The sequence below is a fragment of the Orcinus orca genome, chromosome 6, assembly GCF_937001465.1.
Source record: "Orcinus orca chromosome 6, mOrcOrc1.1, whole genome shotgun sequence".
Lineage (NCBI taxonomy): Eukaryota > Metazoa > Chordata > Mammalia > Artiodactyla > Delphinidae > Orcinus > Orcinus orca.
In genome coordinates, this window is record NC_064564.1 from 40,578,347 (window position 1) to 40,605,938 (window position 27,592).

General features: G+C 45.5%; 1 protein-coding gene and 1 non-coding gene across 5 annotated transcripts in view; both read right to left on the bottom strand.

Annotated features, from left to right (window-relative positions):
- Positions 1-5,660: 5,660 nt before the first annotated feature.
- NFX1 (nuclear transcription factor, X-box binding 1) overlaps positions 5,661-27,592 on the bottom strand; it is an 80,460-nt gene continuing 58,528 nt past the window's right edge. For 2 of the 4 annotated variants that reach the window (XM_004275083.4, XM_012534908.3), the window contains exons 14-24: positions 25,847-25,966; positions 23,835-23,914; positions 19,860-20,090; positions 18,894-18,967; positions 17,983-18,084; positions 17,378-17,419; positions 12,069-12,167; positions 11,357-11,423; positions 10,110-10,255; positions 9,328-9,432; positions 7,835-8,110 (exon numbers count right to left, since the gene is read on the bottom strand). In XM_004275083.4, the coding sequence (XP_004275131.1) occupies positions 8,038-8,110; positions 9,328-9,432; positions 10,110-10,255; positions 11,357-11,423; positions 12,069-12,167; positions 17,378-17,419; positions 17,983-18,084; positions 18,894-18,967; positions 19,860-20,090; positions 23,835-23,914; positions 25,847-25,966 (1,139 nt within the window). In that variant the 3' untranslated portion in view covers positions 7,835-8,037. Of the gene's footprint in view, positions 7,168-7,834; positions 8,111-9,327; positions 9,433-10,109; positions 10,256-11,279; positions 11,424-12,068; positions 12,168-17,377; positions 17,420-17,982; positions 18,085-18,893; positions 18,968-19,859; positions 20,091-23,834; positions 23,915-25,846; positions 25,967-27,592 lie in introns of those variants that run through there. The other 2 variants (XM_033437776.2, XM_049711097.1) reach the window with 2 other exon arrangements.
- TRNAG-ACC (transfer RNA glycine (anticodon ACC)) lies at positions 21,721-21,793 on the bottom strand. The gene has a single exon. It is a non-coding gene; the product is annotated as a tRNA-Gly (tRNA).

The following is a 27,592-nucleotide window of genomic DNA, read 5'->3' on the forward strand; positions in this document are numbered from 1 at the left end:
AGGCAGTGAGCCATGTGGACATATGGGGGATGAGCATGCCAGACTGAGGGAATAGCCAGTGCAAGGAATCTGAGGTTTGAGCATGGAAGGACCATTGCTGGAATGGAAAGAGTGGGGGAGTGGAAGAAGACAAGGCCAGAGGAATGTGTGTGTGTGGGGTAGGGTGAACCCAGACCAACCCTGTGGAGAGGTGAGGCCAAGGCTTGGGGCAGAGGTAAGGGAGGTCTCTGGAGGAGAGAGGGAGGTGCCACTGCAGGAGGGAAGGAAAGAAGGGAGGGAGGGAGGGAGGGAGGGAGGGAGGGAGGGAGGGAGGGAGGGAGGAGGTGGGGTGGGTGTCATGGCGCCTAACGGGTCCCTGATCTGAGTTCTGCTCACACACACAGTCCCTCCTGTAACCACTCCCTGGCTGGACTCAGGAGGGACATTTGTGCAGCTCAGGAGGCCAGGCTGGGATGTGAGCTATAGGAGCTCTGGCTCCTCTCCCACTCTCCTAGTCCCAGACCAGCATGGACTGGCTGTGTGACCCAGACAGGACCCTTCCCTTCTCTGGGCCTCAGTTTCCCTGTCTGTACAATGAGGCTTGGATCTGTTGGTGTCTGGGGAGCCTCCCAGCTCTGACTTCTTCCAGCACTTCGAAGCCTCATGTCATGATCCCATTACTGTCCCTTGCCCCTATGCCAGGTGAGGCCATGTTTGAGATGGGGACAGGGATGGGACAAGAATGACCCCCCAGGCCCAGGCCAAGCCCCTCCAGGGCTTTGCCGATGAAGGTTGGGTCCTCAGCTCAGTGGTCCTGGCCTTGGGAAGAGCCCCTAACTCCCTGTCCAGCCTGCTGCTCCCCCACTCAGGGCCTCCGAGGGATAGACACACACAGGCAGCACCTCGGTCTGGCTGGTCTCATTGTCCCTCCTTCAGATGAGGTCTTGCAGCCCCAGAAGAGGTGGGAGAAGCCATCTCGGGCTGGACCTTGGTGTTGGCACCCTCAGAGGGAGAAGGCTGTGGCCACTTAGAGCCATGCAGCCTGAGCTTGGCTCTGCACCCACCCCTGTGCTTAACCCAGAGTGGGAACAGGTGTGACCCCACCCTCCCATGTGCTGCAGGGCTCATAACCGTGGCACCCAAGAGCACAATGAGGCCACCCGGCCCAGATCCAAATACCTGCTCTGCCACTCACTAGCTGTATGACCTTAGGCAGGACAGGAGAATAATAGCTCCCACCCCCCAGGGCTGCTGGGATGATGAAATGAGTTATGCCTGGCACATGGGGAGGGTGCGTGCTGTTATCACTCTACACCGTCTCGTGGTCCTCATGTCACCACGCCCACCTGACACCCAAGGAATCTGGGAGCTGGGGAGGCTGGCTCAGTAAGGGGTACAGAGGAGGGATTCCAGTCCTTTGTTGATATGATCTCTGCCGGGTTTTGTTTGGTCTTTAAATTGTGAAATATATTCTGTAAATGTATGTATAAAACATACAGGTACAGTTAAAATAACAGTAAAACATTAAAAAACAAAAACAAAATCTCTAAATAAACAAAAAAGCCCAAACACTTAAGTGCTCCCTACCTAGCTCTGACAGGTTAATTGAACCTCTCTGGACCTCAGTTTCCTCATCTGCAAAATGGGGGTCACATGGCCCAGAGAAATGAGGTGCTTCAGGTTTCAGTTTTGCCATCAGCATTCCACTATGATGGAACAAGTTTACCAGAGTTCACGGTCTCCCCTTGGGTCTGTGTTCAGGAGCCAAGGTGGTGGGGGGAGGTGCTGGAGGGTGTGTGCAGGGGATGCTCTGGGCTCAGTTGGGGGACTGAGTGAGTGATGGAGCTCAGAGGCTGAGAGATGAGACACATGGTTCAGAGCTAGGTACGCCCAGGCACACAGATAAGGTCATAAGTCTGGGGCTGAGCCTTTGAGTCCTCCAGGGACCCAACAAAACCCTTGTTGGCTGATAAAGAGGATTCCTCAGATGAGGGTTCCAACAGGCCCCTGGAACAGCCCTGCCAGGGCCAGCAAGAATGTGTTCCTGCCCTCACTGCCCCGCCACATTCCTCCACCTATGCCCTGGCCTCTGGCCCCAGGTCAGGGGACATTAGACCGAAGATAAATTCCTAACGGAGGCCCAGTGCCAGGGCAGGGGAGACTGGATGGGGGAGACTGGTTGGAGACACAGGACAGTCTAGAGGTTGGATGTGCTGAATTAGAGGGACTTGTGGGACATCGTGGGAAAGGCAAGGGCCTGGGATAGAGAAAGCGCTTTGAAGCCCAGGGTGGTAGCTGAAGGCTTGCAGTTGGATGAGGTGCCCAGGGAGAAACGATGGAGACCTGGGGAGCACCCACGTTTTAGAGACGGCTAAAGAGGAGGAAGCAGCCAAGGCCCATGATCTCCCCGGGCCCCGGGAGCCCAAACACTCTGGGGCCTTAACTGACCTGTGCCTTGGGGCTGGTTCCTTCCCTCAGGTGGTTCAGACGGTCAGGGCAAGTGAGGGAAGCTCATGCCCTCCTGGGCAATGTGGAAAAAAGCCCTAGAGACCCTCACTCCACAGCACTTCCCCGTATCACTGAGTCCTGCAGCTTCAGGCCCCAGCTCTGGCTCTGGCAATTTCTGATTCCTGCCCTGTCCTCAGATCCCTGCCCTCTGGATGACAGAGTGCCCAGGGCAAAATCCTTGGACCTCTTCTCTTTCACCCTCCCTCCCAAAATGGCCAGCCTGCTGAAAGGCTGGTGAAATCACCACCCTTTAAATACCATTATATGCCAACAGCTCCCCAAATGAGATCTCCAGCTCAATCCTGTCTCCAGGCTTCAGACTCCCACAGACAACCGCCTACTGGACAGATTCTCATCCTGCAAGCCTGCTCCTCCCACACCCTCTCCTATCCCAGTAAATGGCAAATTCAATCTTCCCCTTGCTCAGGCCCAAAACCTTGAAGTCATTTCTGCTCCTCTCACACTCCACATCCCAGCTGCCAGCAAATCCTATAGGTGTTATCTGCAAATTCTATCCAGAATCCAACCACCTCTCAGCATTATAGCAGTGGTCTTCTGACTGCTCTCCCAGCCTCTCCGCTTGCTCTGACTCAGCCCTACAGTCTAGTCTCAATACAGCAGCTGGGATGATCCTTTCCAAAATTGAGCCAGATCTTATCATTCACTCCTCCGCCCGAAGCCTTCCAATGACCTCAAGGCCCCTGCTACTCTCTCCTTTATTCACCTTTTGGCCTGGTGGCTTTGCTGTTCCTTGAAGGTGCATGGCATGTTTCTACCACTGAGCCTTCGCCACGGCTGCTCCCTCTGCCTGGGATGTTTATCCTCCTGTGCCTATACTGTGTCTATCAATAAGAAGAGAAAAAACAGTATGAAAAAAAGAGATGAAAAGGTGATAAGCTTAAAAGATATTGGTTATAAACTCATCTAAAAAGTTTTAAAGAGTGCTTCCCTGAGGCAAAGTGTAAGTACTTCCCTCGCCCCATTCCCAGGCTCCTGGTTTGGGGATACACACTGCCCCCTCGTGGCCACCGTAGGAAAAGGTCTCATCTTCTGGGGGTATTCTCTACATTGGGACATGGTATAAGCTTCCCTCCCACTTGTCCTGACCTGCTGGGCCACGCAGTCTTAGCGACTCCAGGATGAGCTGTGTGAGCTCCCACTGCTCTGCCCATGGAGTGGGGAGGACACAGGTTTTGGGGTCAGACCTGGTAGGAATTTCAGATCCCCAATTCACTGAGTGGTCTTGGGCAAGTGATCTAACTTCTCCAACCTTCAGTTTCCTCATTGGGAAAATAAGGATACATACTTTATGGGGCTTTGAGGAGTAAAAGAGATGAGCACAGTGCTTGGTGTATCAAAAGTGCTCAAAAGCTATTAGAAGCTATTCTTCTATTAGAAATTCTTGGGAAAGTGTGGGTAGGTGAAGACCCCTGACTCCCTCACCCATGTGGCAGGCTTGGGGTAGGCGGGGGGCGGGCGGGGGGTAAGGGGGCAGGTGACTGAACGTCCCAGCCCTTGCCAGAGCAGCTTCACGACTGCTCTGTTCCTTCCCTCCCTACGCCCTGAGAGACAGTCCTGGGACAGGATCCAGAGGCTTGACCATGCTGAGATGCCACATGACACTGGGAGACCCTCCCTACCCACTACCCTCCCAAAGGCTCGGGGCAGGAGGCAGGAACTATCACCCAGCTGACAGGTGGGAAAATCAATGCTCGGACACTGGAAGCAAACTGCTCAGGCACAGAGCAAGCTGAGGCAGCCAATCGGGGGTCCCAGCAGTTCAGCCGGGTTCTCTGCAGCAGGGTCTCCCAAGAGGCTGTGTGCATGAAACCTGGGGCTGAGGGCAGCCTAAGCCACTGGGAAGGACTCCAAGGGAACCGTGTGGGGAAGACAGCTCCCCCTTTCCTGAGGACGCAGCCCCTCCTGGCCTAGGTTGGGAAACCCAAGGCCTGGATTCCAATTCCGGCCTGACACACAGCCCTTAGAGCCCTGTCCATTCTGGCTGGGCCTTTCTAGACTGGGGTTGGTCTGGCTTAGAGAATGCCCTGGGGAATCTGTGAGCTCTCAAAGGCCACGGGAGATGGTATGGGACACCTGTGCTGAGGCCATGTGGGGAGTTTGGGAGGTAGAACTTTCCCGATGGCTGTGGCAGGTGTGTGAGTGAGGGGACCGATGAAGAAGGCAGGTCTGTGAAGGGGAAGGAGCTCTGGCCTGGCCTGGCCATCCCTCCCCAGTTCTGGAAGAGGAGGCACACCGGCAGGTTTTCCTTAGAGAACAAAATCTCCAGGCTCTCAGGCATGAAGCAAGGCCGGCACCACATGGGAAGGACTCCCTAAACTTCAGGATCCACTGTTTGAGACTCTGCACCTCCCCCACAAGACTGACATTCCTTCTTCCCCTCCCCTGGCCTCTTCCGCGGCCTGGCCAGGCCCTGTCCAGGACAGGATCCAGAGCGGCTTCACACAGACCCTGCAATTAGGAGGGCTGCTTTCATCTCCTTCCCGCACACAACCTTCCACCACACGCCAGACTGTACTGCTGTTGAGAGGAGCCAGCCCTGCTAGACAAGCCAGAGGGAATGCCAGTTAAGAACTTGGCCTCTGGAAAGCTCTGGCCCCATGAAGAAACTCCTGTTGGAGGAGACTGTGGGGCTGGAGGGGTGGGAAGATACCACCAGATTCTTAGGGAGCAAAAGTAGGGTCCTGATGCCCACTGGCTCCCTCCATGTAAGGGGTGGAGGTGTCTTTCCCTTTAGCCCACACTAAATGTAATTTACTTTGATGGGTAAAATTTTGTCTAAGGCCACTGCTTAGTGAAGAATCCACCAAACACATGAGAAACAGCTTCCCCTCGCTGAGGGGTCTGAGGTCCCTTTGGTGATCCAAGGGGAGTAGCTCCCTGCTGAACCCGGCAGCCTAGCCTACCTCCTGGATCTCCTGAACCTCTTCCCTCTGCAGCACCAACTCCCACCACCCTCTTCCTCTCACTTGGATCACTCTGGCAGCTCTTGGCTGGGTCTCTTGCCTCAAAGTTAGCCCTCCAATCCCTTTTACACACTCTGCCTGAGTAACAGCTCTAGGAACAGGGTGGGCAAACTAAGGTCATGGCCAAATCTAGCCTGTTTTTGAACAACCCACAAGCTAAGAATGTTTTTTTTTTTAATTTCTAAAAGGTTGGAAAAAATAAAATTATTATTTTGAGACATGTAAAAATTCTATGAAATTCCGATTTGGTGTCTATAAAATGTTATTACAACAGAGTCATGCTCATCCCCTCATGTACTGTCTGGGGCTGTGTTCACACGACGGTGGCAGAGTTGGGTAGCCACAACATAAAGTCTAAAGTATCTGGCCCTTTACAGAAAACCTTTGCCAACTCCTGTCCTAGGTCATCAATCCAGCCATGCTGCTCTCTGCTTAGGATCCTTCAGTGGCTCCCTGTGGCTCTCTACAAACTGACCCCTGTCTACCTCTCCAGCTTAACAACTGTCTCTCCAGTTGTCTGCCCACTCTGGACAACTAATCCTTCCTCAAACCTCCCACAAACCACAGCCCTGGGCTTGTCTCATGCCTTTTACCTTTACTCAGCATGCCTCTCTCCTCCAAATGGCAGTCTACCATCTCAAGACTCAGCTCAAATGCTTCCTTCTGTTTTTGTTCCCCATCCAGGGGTCCTTCCCCTAAGCATGAGGGCTAATCCGTTCCTAGCATGCCACAAAAAAATCTTGGTATAGCCCTTCAGCTTTTAATAAACAGACTAATGACCTATTTGTGCCAGTCCAAACAATTTCATTTTATTTGTTCAGGTATGTGTCCCCCACTGGATTACTAACTGTAAAAGAACAGGCCATGTCCATTTCCCACAGCCCTAGCACATGCTGGCATGGGTAGGATGCAAGTATTCACCAGAAGTGGCCTGCTTAGCATTCTAATTTTTCACTTGGCTGGCATTATGTAGAAAGAAGATGCCTATATATTTTCCAGCTACTCTAAACTTTCAGCACCTATAACAGACCAGGCACCTCCATGTACGTTATCTCATTTAATCCTCACAACCCTGGTGAGTTAGGTGATATCTCCACTCCACCAGGCAGCAGCAAGCTGTTACGTGGCAGAGCTGGAATCTGAGATCAGGTCTCCTGCTTCCTGCTGATTTTGAGATGCTCTCAATGTACAGTTCACCCACTGAACTCACTGCTTGAAAGAAGCAACAGATGCTCATGAGCTTCCTGTTGGGTGTGGTGCCACTGACCCTCTACTAAACGGGCTCAGATAGAGGTGGTTTTGTCTCTGCCCTCCAGTCACCTGTTCCCATTGCTGTACATCATGTCCTTCAAGGCAGATCATCTGGGTCAGGACCAAAGGGCAGCCCTGCTCTTCCTAGTAAAATTAAGTGCCAGGTTTGTGATGTCACTTCTCAATTCTCCTTCTGTTGCTCTGGGGCTTGTGGCTTGCTCTGGAGCAGAAGGAAGTTGTTGGAAGTCTGGCCTCCATGCTGGAGAAGTGCCAATGCAGAGAGCCAAACTAATGTAACTATTGATGTACCTGCCTTAAAAGGAGCCTGAAGAATGCCTCCAGTGGGCTGCTGGCATAAGCCCTGGACTGTCCACATGGTTTTTTGAATATTCAAACAGAGGTCCAGAGCTCAGAGACAGGGAAAGCCAATACGGCTGCTGCAGGCCTGGGAGAAAGCAACAGAGGAAAGGTAAGTGTCCCAGAGACTCTTTCTCAACCAGAGAGAAGGGGTTAGGGCTGCACTGGTCAGTACACAGAGGCTGCAGTGTGAACCTGGGAGAAGGAGGAGCTGCTCTATGTCCTCCACCACCACAATGGATAGGCTAACCTGTCTGTCACCACACAGGCTCAGCGATGTGCTATGAGAGGCCCTCCCCCAGACTCCAGAAGATGGAATTCTGTAAAGTCACCCGACCCTTCTCCTAGGTCTGGAACTGATGGTACCGAGGACCACTAAAATAAGTTCAGCTAGGTAGACCTACAAGAATTTTTGACAAAAGACTCAGCTAAGACAGCTGGGTTTAACCACATGTGTGATTCCAGCTGTGGTGTACCAATTCAGTGTTTGGCATTTTGGATTGAGAAGTTAGCCTATGTCTTTCCAAAGATAGTGATCACTTCGGATTAAAAAAACGAGGTGCACCTGATGCTGCAGGCATTTTCAGGAGGAGGATGGATAACTGGGACAACTGAGACCATGACTAAGTGACATTTTCAGGCTAAAATTCTGGTTTGACTAAATCAAGCCCCATGTTCCCCCAACCATCAGGGCGATCACGGTGGTGGTGTGAGGAGCCTCTGCAAATACGACTGAATCACTAGTGACCGTCCAGTGAGAGACATACTGAAATACTTTATACAGACAGAAGAGAGGACACGGGGATTTCTGACACACTCATGCTTTGGATGTATCAGTTCAAGACAGTATGTGAGCTCTGAGTCCACCAGGCAGTTGGGAACAAACATGATCAATCTGCTGGCAAACGAGTCTCCACCCCACCTAATCATCCTTTTTTCTAAGTGCATCTTGATCGCCTCAGTCCTGGACATCAAAGTAGTCAATTACTGGCTCCTTGGCTATTTTCTGTAAATTACTGCTCCCAAGATTCCTGAAAAGCAAACACAGAATGATCAATCTTTTCTTGCTTGGGGGAAACAGATTCAGGTCTTGGAAAGTTCAGGATCGGCTGATTTACCATGTGTGAAGCTTTGATAAGACAGTGGGGTCCACATGAGCTGGTAACTGTTGAAATTTGGTGATGGGCACATAGGGGTTTATATTAATATATTAATACCATTCTCTCTACTCTAAAAATTTTCCACAATTAAGTCTTACAAAAAAATACAGCAAGCAAAGGAAAAAAAAAGATAGCATGTCATAAACAGGCCCGTAACTTTACGTCCCCCAGGTGGTACTGGACACAGCTGTGGAATAACATGAGGAAATGCAGCTTGTGCTGCTGGGAGTCCAGGCTGCCTGCTTCCAGGGCTAGAGCAGGGCTGGTGCTGGGGAGCTACACAGCCCCAGGTGCTCCTGGCTGAGGCTGTGCCCAATGGGCAACACCTAGTTGTCCCGTCCAGTTCCAGGGGAACACAGATGGCGAGGACGCTCATGGTGACCTTGCAAACTTCCCTACCCAGAGGTTCTGTGTAGGAGGTACTCCTAGGCTTCTGTGTGGAAGCCCAGAACAGGAGGAGGGACCCCACTGTGTTTCCCAGCAAATTCCAGCAGTGTGGCCTTGTCACAGCAGGGCAGCTGGCCCCCTCCTGGGAAGGGAGAGGAAAGGAAGGAGGGATGAAGACCCTCTCTGCTCCTGTCTGAGAAAACACCTGCCAGATTTGCTGCTTGCCAATGTGGTTTTCTTTTCTCCTTAAATCACAAACATATGTTTTTGTTGTAAAAATGCTTCAAACCATATATAAGTAGACAGAGCAAAACATGAAAGTTCCCCCCTTCACTGTCAGCTCCCCGCTAGAATCCCACTTCCATCTCCAGAGTAACTGTTGTGGACCACATGATGTTCCTAAATCATCTGGTGTGACAGACTGAATCCATTTCCCAGTGTCACCACCTACACTGTGGAAATTATGGCCAGTGACTGTGCTCCCTGGAGGGGAAGTGGGCATTACAAACATCAGACTTGGGACCCCTCTGGAATGAACATATGTGTCTGACATCTCAGTCAAACCTTATATATCTGAACACAGCACCCCAAAGCCAGGCCCAAGGAGGCCGCCAATGGCTGGTGCAGCCCAGGGCAGTTCAGCCGCTGCTGGCTTCTCTGAACAGACAGGGCTCTTTGGAAAGCAGCTGAAGAACCCTTACTTGTCTGTCTGATGTCTGTGATGAGGAATCGGTGGTGGAGGCCGTGACTGTATCTCCTTTTCAAGTACACCTGTCAGCGTGGTAGGAGGACATATAGACTTCCCTCTGATAAAAGTAAGAACACAAAGTATTGAAAAGTTAGAACTGTCTGTGGAGAGAGGCAGACAGCTGGAAATCCAGTCCGAGACTTTCACTGTGACGCTGCGGAGCACTCTCTGATATGACCCGTCTCCTCTCAGGCATGATCAACTTTGTTTAACCCTTGTCCCTTTCACCCACCTCTGCTGGGCCTGCTACCTGCTTCCTCTCATCTCACACTTGAGTTTTCTTTGTTGGGAGGTTCTTCCGACTCCCCCTGGTTCTGACAGTGATCTTAGGTCCTACTGTCCCCTCCTGGCACACACTACTGCCTTGGTTTCCTCTAATGGCAAACACTGTTTACAGAGGATGCCTTGAGTCACAGGTCAGCATTCTTCCTGTTTCCATCAGGCAAGGAGGACACAAGGGAAAAAGGGACAGATGTGACGGGCAGGTACCCACTCCAGGCTCTCAGGGTCTGACGTGGATTGTATCCTTTAGGTGTGTCTGGCCTGAGGACTGAAGCATGGGCTTTACTTTCTGGTTTGGACCTTTAGATCGGTCAGAATGGCTGGCCCAGAGGCAGACTTTCCACCTCATCTTCCAAGGGAGGAAGTAAGGAAAGCAAATATTGGCCAGCCCTGTTTCCCAGGTCCAGCTTGCTCCACCGAGCAGTTCCTTCTGTAATGGCAAGATTCACCCACCTGACCGCAGTGACCACGACGTTGCGCTTCGGTTCACTGTCATAGCTCACGCTCTCCAGGCCGTACACCTGGGCCAGGTCGTGGATGATCCGGCGGTGGTCTCTGTTCATGGGAGGGAAGCAGTGGCTCTTCTTACTATTCTTTCCCTGTATTGAGGGAAAAGATGATTGATTGATAAAAATCATCTTGAAAACAGGATATGTCCACAGAGGTCCTTCCCACCATCCCAGAACAGCCTGGGTCAATAAAGAGACAGCTGAGTTTTGGAGGCCCACAGCACACAGCATTTCACTGACTGCTAAGCAAGCAGAGGCTGTGGGAGGATGAGGGCTGATGCACTTCCTTCATCTCCTCTGTGAGCCACAGGGTAGCAGTTGGCCGGGGTTAGAGGAACAGAGGGCAAGTAAACTGAGACTTACACGGACAGTGCAATGGTTCCTCCTGTGGGGCCCGTAACTGGGGAGTGAGTGATGTTCCCAAGAAATGACTAAATAAATTGAAGACTTATAAACAAGAAAATCTCACTTCCTATAAAAAGTACATTCTACGCTAAAAATCACGAGTGTACAGATACAGACACGCAAGCACAGAAATACATTTGCTCAGGCTTCCTAATTAGGAGGGGAACAATGGTCCCACTTTCTCCTCTGTGTTAGTATCCTGCTGGGAAGTGGGAACAGAAAGGAAGGGGATGAGGGGATGGCGGGAAGGAAACCCATCTTCACAAGATGTGGAGCTAAAGTAGCCACCTTGCCCTCACCCACAGGCCCCTGAATGAAGAGGGAGCCACCGAGGGGCTGGCTGCCTCCAGGACAGCTTCACTCTCTTAAAGGAGTCTGTGCCACTACCCATTCAACTTTTCATCCTCGCCCAACGGTTTCTCTCCTGCCTTTGGGGCACTAAGAACCAGTGTGTCCCATTATACAACAGCCCTTCAGAGATCTGAGGACCGAGCATGTCTTCCTAAGTATCCCTACTGAATCTCCTTCGTCCAGAGTTTCTTCACCCATTTTTAGGCACAGAGCTAGGATTTTTATTTACATTTAATATTATTGCAGGTATCTTTTCTGAACCAGGACAGGGTTTCCATGGATGTTATAATGGATGGCCTTTTGGGAAAGATAAGGATCCTCAAGGCAGCTGTGACTTTTTCCTGTAACTACTTTATACCGACAGTGTTTCTGGGACTTGACTTTTTTATCAAGCTGGCCTTAGAGACATGTACAGCTGGATGTTTTGACTTCAACCTTATTCACGGCCTCCACAAGGGCTTCCATTTCCTTCTCAATGTCACTGACAAACTTTAAGTCCTTCCTGAAATGAGAAATAACCACAGTTAATTTCATTTGTTTCTGATCTTCTGAGAATCCCTTCTACCCACCCTCTGCCTGTAAAGTGCAGGCAGTGGACAATGTGGGCAGAAAACCTGCAGAGGTCAGGAACTGTCAGATAACAGAAGGTTGAATGTGATGGAACAAAGGAAGAGAAAGTAAGAAATCAAATATGAGAAAAGGGAAGATGGAAGGAGAACTAGCCACCAGAAGGCCAGGAGACTGGAGGAAAATAAGACTTTTTACCACCCAAGTGAGCACCGCCCATGTGATTAAGACCTGGGCACACAGAGGTGGAATGTAACCAGAGATCCTTCAATTCAGGCTAGTCCAGCCCTTGGGGGGCCCCGACTCCCACCACAGGGCCCAAACACACACACACACACACACACACACACACACACACACACACACACACACACACACACACACACACTCTTTCTCCCCAAGTTCAATTCTTCAATGGGACAGTTCTGAGAGACCAAGAGAAGGATTTTTATTAAATATCATATAATCCCTTATAGATATATAAACTGGCTCAATCACAGAGGACTGCATATTAGTTACTACATCTTAAAAGATCACTCTGGTAAGCCACAATTAAGAAAGTAGGTAACAACTTACATACCTAGCATCTTCTTTCAAACTGTCACTGAATTTTGACCCTGAAGAACGTACGTTGAAAGGATCAGAATCATCACTGATATGAAATGCCTCTGCTAACCGCCTGAAAGTGAGAGAGAAGTAAGTAAATGAAAGGAAAGGAGGGGGAGGAAAACTATCTCATAGTAACAGAGTGCCCCCCAGGTCCTAAATTCTTTATACATTAATGATCTCATTTCAATAAACCTAATTATTAAGGAGAATAAGAACAACTTGGGACAAGATATTGAATTGTCTTCAAAGAACAAAAAAAATAAGACAGATCTAGATGGTTCTGAGCAAGCTGTAGGCTGACACTGGGGACTTAGATTGTTAGGTGAAGAGAAGGCTGAGGGAGGGAAAGCACTGGGGATGGTCAATGGGGGATGACTTCCTTTGAGGTTTCACCTAAACATCAGATACATAGACAGATAATATTAAAGTTAATATCACTTTAGAAAATAAAGAATTGCATTTACAACATAAGCTCTGCGTTATTTTTAATGTATTTCCTTTCAGATTTTTCCTCTGTAATTTTTAGTTGCAATCAGTGTATATAAAACTTTGAATCTTTTTTCACCTTATTATTATATGATTAGCATTTCTCATATTACTATTTGATTTTCACACTCCCTGTATTAATAGCTGCATAATCTTCTAATTATACATATCCCCCAATTTACTTAAACAGTCCCCATTTAGGTTTCTTTTGTTTGTTTTTTCTTGTTTTGCTCTTTTTCTTTTTTCATTTTTTTAAAATTTATTAAAAAAGTTTTTTTTATATCCCATTTAGGTTTCTTCAACAGTTCTCCAGCTTCTCAATATTATAAGTAACACAATATCTCTGAACAAAAAGCTTTTGAGATTATTTTTCTGGAAAATGTTTCCAAGGTGTGGGATAACTGGGTTAAATGGTATGGACATCAGACCCTTGATATCGTGGTCTAAGGGCTCCACAGTGCTGCTTCTGTTTTGACCAGCAGTATGTGAGTTTCGTGGCACCTCACCAACATCCAGGTATATATGTCGGGGTTTTTTTGTTTGTTTGTTTATTTTTAAAGATAGATAAAATTGAGCTTAGCACTTAGTACAGTTTTCTTTTACACAGAGATAGGGGTCTCTTACATGCTTCATGCCCATAAGAATTTGGTTTACTGTTGCTAGATTTTCTAATTTTTTAAGGTTTAATTTTCAAATTTTTAAGAATTCCTAAGGCAGAGATATTTCGATGTTTTGATTAGTTGGCCACTAATTCAAACACAAACACCAATAAAACATGTCTGTGGGATGAATATGGCCAGCCAGTTTTTCATTTTTGCAATGGAGCATATATTTGCAACTTTATTTATCTATCTATTTTTTATTTTGGCTGTGCTGGGTCTTCGTTGCTGGCTTCTCTCTAGTTGCAGCACACAGGCTCCAGAGCACGCGGGCTCAGTAGCTGTGGTGCGTGGGCTCCAAAGCACACGGGCTCAGTAGTTGCAGTGTGCGGGCTTCTCTCTAGCTGCGGCATGTGGGTTTAGTTGCCCCACGGCGTGTGGGAATCTTAGTTCCCCAACCAGGGATTGAACCCATGTTCCCTGGATTGGAAGGCGGGTTCTTAACCACAGGACTACCAGGGAGGTCCCTATTTGCAAGTTTAGATGGTATTCTCAATTCACATTTTTTTTTTCCTTAGGTCTGTGAGTATTTAAGAAAGAATCCTTACATAAAGAGTCATTATGTCATCATTCAAAGATCGAGGAGAAATTCAAAAGGCTTTCAGAAATAGCTAGTTCTAATCAATAACTGACATTTGCCGAGCATCTACTATGGTTTAGGCTTGTGCCAAGAGTTTTATGTATATCTTCCTTAATTTTAATGTATAATCCTCATAACAACTCAGGGAGGTAGGTACTATTATTGTCACCATTTCCCCAAATATTTAAGAAAATTAAGGCTTGGAGAAAGAATGTGATTTGCCCATGGTCACATTGCTAACTGATTTGTGAAGCCAGGATTCAAATCTGGGCAATCTAAGCTAGAGCTCTGGCTGGCTCTAACTACCATGAAATACTGTCTCAACTAAACAAAGGTGCATTTCCGTGTTTTTGAGACCTTCTGTGTATTCACCACAGCATTTCTGAATATTTAGGACTCTTAGTTCACATTTTGGAGTGCAGAACAATGTTACAGTCCTTAAGGGACAAGAGTTTTGAATAGCAGTTATTACCAAGTTACCATAAGGGTCAAACCAAGGGAAATTTGGGCAGTGCTATTAATCATCATATTATCTTCTATATATTTAGCCACCTAAAGAGGTATTGTTAACAACTGTTGAAGGTCAAACTTCTAGGTAAAACAAGACTGCACTTTGTCTGCATTTGTCTGTTTCTGCTTAACTTTTTATCTTGAAAAATTTTCAAAGAAAGATAAGTTACAAGAATATCACAATGAACGCCCACATACTCTTCAGCTAAATTCTCCAAATGTTAATATTTTCACAGAGCTATACCTTTAATCTTTGTTGGAACAAGAAAGTTTGCCAGTCATTGAATAAATGTCCCTTAATCTGATAAGGAGTATATTCAAATAACTTACAGCAAACACCATACATAGTGGTGAAATACTTAAAACTTTCCCTATGAGACTGGAGATAAGTTAGAAATGCCTATTATCACCACCCTTCATTCAACACTGTACTGGAGGACGGCCCTGGTGGCACAGTGGTTAAGAATCTGCCTGCCAATGCAGGGAACACGGGTTCGAGCCCTGGTCCGGGAAGATCCCACATGCCACAGAGCAACTAAGCCCGTGCACCGCAACTACTGAGCCTGTGCTCTAGAGCCCCTGAGCCACAAGTACTGAGCCCACGTGCCACAAGTACTGAAGCCCACATGCTTAGAGCCCATGCTCCACAAGAGAAGCCACCACAATTAGAGGCCCGCGCACCGCAATGAAAGTAGCCCCCGCCCACCGCAACTAGAGAAAGCCTGCACGCAGCAATGAAGACCCAATGCGGCCAAAAAATAAATAAATAAAATCAATCAATTAACAAACAAACAAACAAAAAAACACTGTACTGGAGGCCTAGCCAGTGCAATAAGGCAAGAAAAAGATAAAAGTTAAGAATTAGAAAGAAATTAGAAGAGGACATGATTGTGTACATGCAAAATCTAAAAGAAGCTAAACTGTTAGAAATAAGTAATTTAGCAAGGTTGTGAATACAGGTCAACAAATATCAACTGTATTCCTATATGCCAGCAACAAGCAATTAGAGAATTAAATTTTAAAAGTGATACAAGAAAAAATACCAGTTATAATAGCATCAAAATACATCAAATAGCAAGGAACTAAAATCTACTGAAAAATGTACAAAATCTATATAAAGAAAACTATAAAATATCATTGAGAGAAAACATGACTAAATAGAAGGATATACTTTGCTCATGGATTAGAGGCCTCAATATTATAAAGATCTCAAATCTCTCCAAACTGAACTATAAATTAAATACCAGCTCAATCAAAATCCCAGTATTTTCTTTTTTTTTTTTGCAAATATTGATAAGCTATTTCTAAAATTTAAATGGACATGCAAATGGCCAAGAACAGCCAAGACAATCTTGGAGAAAGACCATGTTTGAAGAGACATGCTACCAGTTATAAAGGTACAGTAATTAAGATAATGTGATACAAGCGCAATGGAATAGAATGAGCTCAGAAGTAACCCATACACAATATGAATACTTGATTTAAGACAAAGGTGGCACTGCCACCTTTCCCAGATCACTGGGAAAAGGATTTCTTGATAAATGATGTTGGTCAAATGAATATTTGTATGGAATCATGAACCCTCCTTATACCATTCTTAGAAAAAAAAAAAAAATTGGTCCAGGTCAACTGTAGATCTAAACGTGCAAGGTAAAATAAGGCTCCTAGATAATAACACAGAATATCATCACGACCTCAGGATAGGTAAATATTTCTTAAACAAGACATAAAAAGTACTATTCACTAAGGAAAAGACTGATAAACTGGACTACATTAAAATTAGAAACTTCCGTTTATCAAGACACCAGTTACAGAGTGAAAAGTGAAGGCACGGAGTGTGAGGAAAACAATATATAAAACAAAGGACTCATATCCAAAATATATACAGAATTCCTAGTAATCAATATGAAAAAGACAGATGATACAATTAAAAAAATAAGCAAAGACCTGAATAGGTACTTCACAAAAGAGGATATCCAAATGGCCAACAAACATATGAAAAGGTGTTCAACCTCACCAGTCATCAGACAAATATAAATTAGAAGCTCAATGATATCCAGTTATACATCTACAAAAATGGATTAAAATGAGAAAGACTGACAATTCCAAGGGCTGACACAAACAGAGAGCAACGGAAAATATGACCCTGCTCGTGGGAGCGTAACTGGTACAACCATTTTGGACACTGTTCGGCAGAATCAATTAAAGCTGAAAATATGCATACCCTATTAATCAGCAATTCTACTCCTGAGTTTATATCCAACAGAGATGAGTACATATATATAGCAAGGCAAGTATAAGGATATTCTTAAAAGAGCATTATTTGTAATAGCCCAACACTGATAACAACACATATATCTATAAACTATAGAATAGATAAATGATGATAAATTAACACAATAAAATGTCACGCCAAAATGAAAATTAACAAAATGCTGCTACATGTAACAACAGGAATGAACGTCACAAATGTAATGAAAGAAACCAGACAAAAATAATACAAACAATATGATTTCATCATTTACATAAAGTCCAAAAGCAGACAAAAATAATCTAAACTGTTAGAAGTCAGGATAGAGGCTATATCTCGGTGGAGTGTAAGAGTGGGTTCTGGTAGTTTTCTATCTCTTGAACTTGGTGCTGATTACACCACTGTATTCCCTTTGCGATGACTCACTCATCACTATAGTTCTGATCTATATGAAGTATATTATACTTCAACATAACAGTTCATTAAAAGAATTTTAAGCCTCTTGTCTCCATTGGAATCAGGAAGTCTGTCAGTCTCTGAATTAGTATGCTTTGGAGCATGTGATGTTTATACTTGCCTGAAACCACACAAGCTCATGTTTCAGAAATATGCTGAAATCACCTAACTGGTTTATCCTCAGACACTTTGATTCTTGATGACTGAATTTCTCCTGCTCCCCAACAGCAGCAAAAGACTCAGAGCAGGTGCTGAATGAATGCTTGAAGGGTTGCTCCCTCCCACTAATTTCACAGAGCTCAAGGACAATTAGATAAACAGCAGTTGAAACTACTTACTTTCTCCTTTCCAAGGCTGAACACTCCTCATCACACTCCAGCCTTGAGAAGCAAATGAAAAAAAATTAAGTCAGGGTACAAGTTTCACAGCTCCTACTCAGCAATAAGTTCTTAGATGGTCAACCTGGAGACAGAACAGACTGGCCAAAATAATGGCTGGATGGGGTCCTTCTCAAGGACAGGTGTGCAGGCCTCTGAGTTACGGGAGACTAGGAGTTCTCAGAAAGGCTTCAGAGTGTCCCCTGGCTGCTCAGCCCCCAAAAGTTCCCGGCGCCCCCGCAACAACCCCACCTCCCTCTCTCGACACAGCAAACTACTCTGTTCTCTGTTCTCCTGTGGGTTGGAATAGACACGTCAAGGTCTCTGCTTCCTCTGGCTACTGTCTGCAGTGAGGCCCAGAAAAGCTTCCTCTGGTCTTAGCTGTATCCCAAGTAGGACTCACTGCATTGGAGTGGGTGTGGTCTCTTAATATCAGATGTCTGTTGAACACCGACTGTGTGTGCAAGGCTTTCCTGTTGCAGATTGACACAAATGAATGGTTCCTGCCCTTTGGAAATTAAGTCTAATGGGAGAAAGAAGGCACAGCTACACATCTAAAAAATTACCTGGCTTGGTGAATTTCCTTCTTAGTAATTAACTTGCTGATTTCCACTGAATCTCCAAGCTGCATGTCTGTTATTTTGGAGGCCATGGAAATAGCAGCTATTCTGAAGTATATAAAAGAAAGGGAAGATAAAAAAAGAGAAAGGGAAGGAAGGTGTTGCAGTTTCACAAGAACCTCCCCATACCAGGCACAGAGAACACTTCTTTCAAGGCAAATCTACCACTCGACAATCTGTGTGGCCTTGGAAGCCCATCTATTATGAACTATCCACACGTTTATGTGGTATCTCCTCAATTAGATGCTAAGCAGCTCCACAGGAAATGAGGTAATCCATTCCTCAGTACCCCCTTGAGCATCCGGGCCAATGCCAGGCACTCAGTGTGTATTCAAACACAGTCAATCTGATGTCTGCATACTCCTAAAGTCCCATCTCCATGGTGCATCTCTGCATCTATTCGTCCATCCATCCCTAAACACCTCCACTTCTGTACGGTGTGACCACACAGGTCCCAAGATTTCAGGAGGCTGCAAAGACAACTCACAGAACAGTCAGAACCCCCCAGACCACAGCCGGAGCGCAGGACCTGGTCCTGACTGTGCCCCAAGCGGTGGAACGCTGAAGCAATGCACGCAACTTCAGGACATCTTCCCTTCTGATCTCATGGTGTCATAAGACCAAAAGGGAGAGAGACAGGAAGGAGGAGGAGAGGAGAGAAACAAAAAGGTTATTTCACAAATTAAAGTTAGGGAAGGTAAGGTACATAAAGCAGTACTTTCTCTTTTAACCAGAAAAACTAGACTCAAGAAAATGTATTTAAAAATCCTTCCTTAAAAGTTGCAAAGATCCTACAATAGACTCCTGTATACCCTTTATCTAGACCCACCAATTGTTAACATTTAAGTAGCACTAACCTTCGATAAGTACTGGATGCTTCAGAGCAAATCATGATTTCTTTTCTTCGTCCACATTCACACTGCAGCTCTATCTGAAATAAGATTAACATGTAGCAACTTTCAGCCCACGGTAAATATGTGAATGGGTAGGTTTCACTTTTAAAGCCTCTCTCAAATCAAACCACGGCAGAGAATAGAGAGACGGTGAGTGGCTACCCTCCAAGATGGAGGAGCTAACCACACATGCAAACTGACAACGTGGTGGTTCACATGCTAGGAGGGAAGTGTCCAGTCGACAGTGCCCCTTACTGGGAATGACTTCTGTCCTTAATCCTGCCTGAAGGGTCAGGCCTAGAATGAAGTTTTTACCACTGAACCAGAGGTAGACACTTGACCCAGGACCAGCCAAGGTCTAATTGACTCCACTTCATCCCTCTGCTTTCACCTCTTCGGCGGGGAGACCTTGCTTAATCCCTCAGACCAGGTAAGTCCCTCACTCACATGTTCTTGTGGTACCCGCTACAAGGGGGTAACTACTCCTTCACGACATTACCACAGTCACAGTTAATTATCTGAGTAGTTAATTAGTATCTGTCCCTCTAATTAAAGGAACCACGTGTCCACTGTTCACTGGTGGAGCCCCAGCACCTATCACAGCATTACATCTTATATAAAATAGACACTTAAGTATTTGTTGAATAAATGGAGGGGACAATCAGAGTCTCTCTTGAGAATTTGATCGAAGGGAGACAGAAACTGGTCAGGTGGCAGTGGGTACTTTCTGAATTAAAAGACCATCTCAAGCTTGGCAGATAGAAGTCTGTACAATTTACTCCACCCTTCTCTTGTTAACTTAACTTGCAGTTCCTTGCAACCAAAGACCCCTGGTAAGGATGTGTGCCCAGGTGCCACTGTAGGCAGTTCTGGACTCATCAGCAGCCCCAGAACCACAGTCAGTCCCCACCAGGAGCCAGGATTACTCACCTTGGCTTTGCAAGCAGTCACAGGGCAGGGTGAGCTGAGGTGGCAAGGTGCCATACATGGGTGGCCACAGTCAGCTCTGGAGATGGTGCAGGGCTGCTTGCAGACCTCATCCACAAGACACTCTCCTTTGTGACAGAGTCTCTGACACCTGTGCATCCCACACGGTAGCGTGGCACTGCAGGGCAATCCGCAAGAGATATCAACCAGGTGACAAGGGATGTTGCTTCGTAACTAGGAGAGACAGAAGTAGCCAGATTCTCATCTCCATGCAGGATTCAGGGTGGATTTTAACTTCCTACTTAAACATTTCTGAACTTTCAAAAAGAGCAAGTTTTTAAAAAAGTTATTTTTATCTGAAACAAAAATCTGGCTGTTTTTCAAAGTCTGAAAGGTTAGTTTGAAAAGAAAACAAACCTGAACCTTATTTAATAATGCTTGTTATGGGACTTCCCTGGTGGCGCAGTGGTTAAGAATCTGCCTGACAATGCAGGGAATATGGGTTCAATACCTGGTCCGGGAAGATCCCACGTGCCGCGGAGCAACTAACCCCGTGCACCACAACTACTGAGCCTGCACTCTAGAGCCCACGTGCCACAACTACCGAAGCCCGCGCGCCTAGAGCCTGTGCTCGCAACAAGCCACTGCAGTGAAAAGCCTGCACACCACAACAAAGAGTAAACCCCACTCGCTGCAACTAAAGAAAGCCTGCGAGCAGCAACAAAGGCCCAATGCAGCCAAAAAAAAAATAATGCTTGTTATGATCTAAAAGGATTTGTTTTAGCAGCCGAGTGTGACTTGCAACATAAACTTCCCAAGGTGGGTAACAAGCATGTGAAACCAGATAACTAGGGAGTTTCTGAAAATTTTATGACTAACTGGGAGGATCAGGTGACCTTTTCCCTTTACAAACAGCTAGGGCACTGAGTTCACAGAAACCCTGGGGGTGGGGGCACCCTTGGCTCATCGTTTCAAGACTGCTTGCAGGGCTGTTTTATGTAATTAATTACTCAACTCTCCTCACATCTCCCAACCCATGATCTCCATAGTTTTAGACAGCTCTGTCATTAAAAAAATTAAGAGGGGCTTCCCTGGTGGCCCAGTGGTTGAGAGTCCGCCTGCCGATGCAGGGGACATGGGTTCGTGCCCTGGTCCGGGAAGATCCCACATGCCGCAGAGCGGCTGGGCCCATGAGCCATGGCCGCTGAGCCTGTGCGTCCGGAGCCTGTGCTCTGCAACGGGAGAGGCCACAACAGTGAGAGGCCTGCGTACCGCAAAAAAAAAAAAATAAAAATTAAGAGGCAACAGGCCGTGGACCAACCAAATCATTTTTTTTTTTCTTGAGAAATTGCCTCCATTCAGGATTCTTCACTCCAGGAAAAAGATGCTGGAATTTTATTCCTGTGGAACCAAAGGTTACTCTTACATATTCACTCAAATTCTTTTAAGAACCCTCAAAATGAGGAATATACTTCGGTTCTGGTGACAAACTTGTACTCTTGAAGAGGCCCCCAAAGCCTAGGATGTACATGCTTTGTAATCAGTATTTTGGTAGAATGTAGTTCCCAGTCATTAAACACTCACCTACTCCACCACTGGGATAATTTGTGCACATGCTATGCCCTCTGTTGTCCCCTCCCCACATTACTTGCCTGTCTTCTCACTGTCCTTTAGGATGTTACTTATGCTACTTCCTCCAGAAACACCTTTCCTGGGTAAGGGTAAGGGCCCCTTCTATCCCCTTCAGTACTCTGTACTTCCCACACTACTGTACTTTTTTTTTTTTTCAGTATTTATTTATTTGGCTGTGCCAGGGCTTAGTTGCGGCATGCAGGATCTTTTAGTTGTGGCATGCATGATCTAGTTCCCCGACCAGGGATTGAACCCGAGCCCCCTGCATTGGTAGCACAGAGTCTTAACCACTGGACCACCAGGGAAGTCCCACACACTACTGTACTTATAATCGACTGTTTACATGTCTGCTTCCTGCCTCAGAGTTAAGGCTCCACAAGGGCAGGGGCGGTACCTGTCTTGTTCATTTCTGAATCACCCAAACCTAGCCTGTTACCTAGTACATAGCAGGTACGCAGTAAGTATTTGTTGACTGAAGTCCATCAACACAAAGATGACACATGGATGTCTTAGAATGGTTACTCTCAGAGGAAGTGAGATTTTTAGAGGAAGAATAAATACCAAGGATTATGACTTGAGAACCACTGACAGGAAATAAGTGGAGAAAAATATGTCTATCAAGATAAGAATACTGGGCTTCCCTGGTGGCACAGTGGTTGAGAATCTGCCTGCCAATGCAGGGGACACGGGTTCGAGCCCTGGTCTGGGACGATCCCACATGCCGCGGAGCAACTGGGCCCGTGAGCCACAATTACTGAGCCTGCACGTCTGGAGCCTGTGCTCCACAACAAGAGAGGCCGCGATAGTGAGAGGCCCACGCACCGCAATGAAGAGTAGCCCTCACTTGCCACAATTAGAGAAAGCCCTCTCACAGAAAGGAAGACCCAACACAGCCATAAATAAATAAATAAATAAACAAACAAAGCAAACTGTCAACAAGTAAAAATAAATAAACACTATTTAAAAAAAAAAGATAAGAATACTGAAAGCATATTGTCATAGTTGTCAAGAGTTTCAAGAAATGTTGGCCAACATGTTACTAAGTAAAAAAAGCAGGTTACAAAACAGTATAATCCTCATAGAGTAGGGGAAAGAGTGTATTACACATGCCTGGAAGTCTATACACCAGGATGTTAAAAGTATTTCTTTCTGCATAGCAAAACTGTATTATCTTAATCGTCTACAATGAATATGCATTTTTAAAATAAACAAATCTTTTTAAAGTGTTTCAAAGTGTCTATAGTCAGCGGCGCCAAATATAGCTTAGACACTAAGAATAAGGATGAAAGTCCTTCATGGTAATGGCAGCAATTAGCCTGGAGGAAGGTGCATGGCCGATCAGTCAGGATGGAAAGCTGCGTAGGGAGTAGAGAGAAGGAACGGTGGCAACTGGTGGAGAGCCCACTCTCACTCTTGGGATATTCTCGCTGTAACACCTTTCCCCAGACTAGCAACCCCTCCCCATGCTGGCTAACCTAGAAGTTGTCTCTGAACACGGCTCATGCTCTCAAGGCCAACTGGCTGAGTTTCATTTGATTGTAACCAGATTAAAAATGAGAGCAGGGACTTCCCTGGTGGCACAGTGGTTAAGAATCCGCCTGCCAATGCAGGGGACACGGCGGGTTTGAGCCCTGGTCCAGGAAGATCCCACATGCCGCGGAGCAACTAAGCCTGTGCACCGCAACTACTGAGCCTGCATTTTAGAGCCCACAAGCCACAACCACTGAGCCCACATGCCATAACTACCGAAGCCCGTGAGCCTAGAGCCCGTGCTCCGCAACGAGAAGCCACCGCAATGAGAAGCCCGCGCACTGCAACGAAGAGTAGCCCCTACCCTCACCACAACTAGAGAAAGCCCGTGCACAGCAACAAAGCAGCCAAATAAATTAATTAAAAAATAAAATAAAATAAAAATAAAAATGAGAGCAGAACAGATTCAGAATGCTACCTACTGCATGATTCCATTTATGTGATATTCTGAAAAGGCAAAACTACAGGGGCAGACAACATTGGTTGCCAGGGCCTGGAGGTAAGGGGAGAGTAACTATGAAGTGGCCCAAAGGAATGTTTGGGGGTGAATGAATGCTCCACATCTTGACTGTGGTGGTGGTTACGTGACTACAAATGCTTCTGTCAACTCATAGACTTGTACACTAGAAAGGGTACATTTCATTTTATGCAAACTATACCTTAATGAAAAGAAAAAGAAAAGAAAAAAAGTGGCAACAGCAAATCTCTGCTTCTTGGAGTATATTTATTTTGAGAAACAATGAGGCTAACCCTCTTAACGAAATCCAATCATAAATCTCTGGTTGGAACAATGAACACTTGAGAGAGAAAACTTACCTCATGTTTGCCCATGCACCATTTCTGAGTTAGAAAAGTACAAGGGGGACACTTGTCCTCACTATGACAAGAATGATACACTGTAGAAAGAGAAAGGTAAAATTAGGAGTAATGTTTAAAATTAGGAATAATGTTTAAACATAGACTACTACACATATCGTAATGGCCTATGACATGGAACTTTTAAATTTCAGAGCTGAGTACTTTTTAAAATGGTCACTGAAAAGTAAAAGTAGTTGGCTTTATATTAAAGTGTTGAAAGATGAACATGAGTGAGAAAAAGAAACCCAACTGAGGGGCAAGAGACACAGAAGCAGAGAAGGAGGCAGTTTTTCTACTCCGTCTCCTGTGGCACTGCCACATGGTCTGTCCACATTACTCAGTGATTCTTTTGGTCCTACCTTACACAGCAACTGCTCCCTTTTGTTCAGACATCTTTGGTATCTCATCTAACATGCTTCCTCTGACTCCTTTCAATCTCTCTACTGCCTGGAAGAGGCAGTTCATTCAAACTCATCTACAACAAAGCCTTCCTTGGCTGACCACACCCTGCCCTGAGCACTCTTGCTCTCCCTGACGTCTCAGTTCTTACACAGATGGCTTGCTGCCATGCTATCTGGCCCTTCTTCATGTATTGGCTAGTTGTGTCAAATGTTTTCAACTACCATCTTCTTCCTCTCAGAAACAACAGAACAACCTCTAGGTCATGGGCTATTTTTTCCCTCCTCTGAACCTCCCTCTATGTCTGACACCATGCTGGATATACAAGAAACACTCAAGAAAAGTTAAGTGAATGCTGAATGAAAGCAGGCTAAAACAAAACAACTCACAAATAGTTAAGTTCTCACTATGGACATCAATCAGCAGGATTTGGACTTCATTTGTAATATCTGCAAGTGACTATAAAGGAAGTGAGTACAAGTGAGTGGGTGAGTATCTGTTTGGACATTAACTTCATGCTGGTGTGAACACCACAGCAAGGGTTTGCAAACTAAGCTGGGAGGGCCGCCTTAAGGTCTCCAGGAAAGGAGGGACTTTCCACTTCATGAGGAAGTTACTTAATTCTTTTTCACTCTGTAACTTAAAAAATTGAGAACTGCTTGTCTATTTGTCAGACTAAATCATATGGCCAGATTTATTTTAAGTATCAAATCCAGTGACTTAAATTATATCAGGTTTGCCTCTGGGACTTGGTAAAATGAAATGATAGGGCCAATATGGTCCTAGAGGAAAGCCAGTGACTAGACTGGACAGAAAATGGGTGATGTCAAGTAGCTATTTACCTGGTGTCTACAGCAGTCTATCACAGAAAAACTGGAAACAAATGTCCAGCAACATGAAACTGACTGAATCAGTTATGGCCCATCCATGTAACAGGACACCCCACTACCATCTAGAAAAATATTCACTGATAAGGAGAGAGATTAAAATTACAATAATAAGAGGGAAAAATATCTAGTTAAAATAAATTCATTAGGATCCCACTTTTATTTTAGGAAAAAAAAATGCAAATATATATTTTTGCCCATGGAAAAAGGCCCTGAAAAATATACACCAGGGCGTAATTCTTAAAAGGTGACATAAGAGATTATTTAATTTCAATCTTTTGACTTTATCTCTATTTTCTTTCCTTCTCTCTTCCTTTTTACGTAATAACATATATTGTGTCTACAACAACAAAACCGAATTACTCTTAACTTTACAAAAAGATGCTTAACTTTGAAATATGCACCAGAAGTGGAGGCCACAAAGAAAGAAGACAAGACCAGCTGGGGATTCTCCCAACCCTTTGGGTGTGTTTGACATCCACAGAGTAAAGCACTGGAAGGCACTGTGATTCCCAGCTGTGGCCCAGATCTCAGACCCATCTTCACAGAAGCAGCCCCTGAGCACAGGGAACAAGGAAGGGCTACCACAGTGTAACCTCAGAGCAGTGAAGACCATCATGCAACATCCTAAATGACACAGTGTGAGCAGGCTGTGAGGCGTGGAGGCAAGGAGACAGGACCCACCTGGATGGTCACATTCATGGACTCTGGCACAGGTCTGGGTACACTCAGGGGGCCTGGTACCACAGGGAACTGGAGGGTAGATCACTGATGCGCCACAGTGGCAGGTTAATTCATCAAAACCTGGTGAAGCCGCAGGTGAAACAAAACAACCCTTCATGAATTTGAGAATTTGAAGCACAAGATAATTACACACACACTTTTTTTTTTTTTTGGCTTGTATTTTTAGAGGAGAATTTTTTTGGGGGGCTGCTCTTTTAAAAAAGGTTTTTATTTCATTAACGTTGAGCTGCTGGCAAAGTGGTCAATTTTTACTTGCAACAAACTTTAAGTCCATGAGTATTCCAAGACATTTTTACATGTATTTTATAAACAAAAGATCTACAGACCATCTCTTTTGACAGAACAGGAGACTTCCACTAAAGAAACAGATTCTTTTCTTTAACTTTTTGGTTAGGAAAATGGATAGAGATTATGAAAGCCACAGGTAGTTAACAAACACAGAAAAATATGCTTTTGAATATAAACTTCAGAGAGCCACTGAAGCCATTAAAAAAAAATTCTTGTAAGTATAACTGACACCTATCATGATAAAAATATGAAGTTGAGATGAAGCCGAGAGCTACATCTGAGTTCACCAGGCACAGTTCACAAGCCCAGTCAAAATGAGAACTCACATGGGGCCTCCAACAAGCGGCCCACTTTGTCAAGAGCTTTACTAACCCTCAGACCCAAAGGGGAGCTAGTTCTTCAATCCTGGTCCTTAGTAGAGGCTGGGTCTTTGGCCATGGTTCTCAACTAGGGACCAAGAGTCAGAAAGCCCAGGCCCTCCAGGATTCCTCTACCCACTGCTCTTCTCCAGTCAGCACTCTCCAGAAAACTCTTCAGAGGCTACACAATGTGGTGGAAAGAGCCCTGTAAATACAGCAGGAGACTTAGGCTTCTAGTCCTGGACCTACTTCTCACTTGTGCGGTGACTGTGGGCAGGTAACTTAACGACTCTTGAGATTGCTTCCTTTTGGTCAAATGGGGATACCAAACTTTGACCTGTCCACTCAAAAGTTTATTGTGGGGGTGGGCTAATATATGTGAAACAGCTAGGGAAAGAGTAAGAGGCTACATTACTTGTTTCTACGGAACTCCATGTGTGTGATTTATAACAAAGCACTTAACTCCTTTTTGAAATATAGTAGGCCTAGTATTCCACAGAAGGTATGTTGGGAAACCCTGATATAGGCTCATCTTTTAATGTAGCAGTTCTCAAAGAGTGCTCAGTTGACCCCTAGGACTCCCTGATCCTTTCAGGGAGTCCACAAGGTCAAAATTATTTTCATAATAATACTTAGATACTATTTGCTTTTTTCACTATGTTGACATTTGCACTGATGGTGAAAAAGCAACAGCTGGTAATACTGCCAGGGCATTAGCGCAAATAAGGCAGTAGTGCCAAACTGTAACCATTGTATTTTTCACTGCCACATACTTAGAGTAGATAAAAAATGACAATTTCACTTAAGAAAGTCCTCGATGAAGTAAAAAAAAATCTTGACCCGTAAATACATGTCTTTCTAATATTCTGTGGAACAAAATAGGGTATCTGCTTCAAGCACTTTTGTTGCACACAAAAATACAGTTGTCCCTCAGTATCCTGGCAGGGAGGGATTGGTTCCAGGACCCCCATGGGTACCAAAATCCAAGAATGCTCAAGTCCCTTATATAATATGCTGTAGTATTTGCATACAACCTATG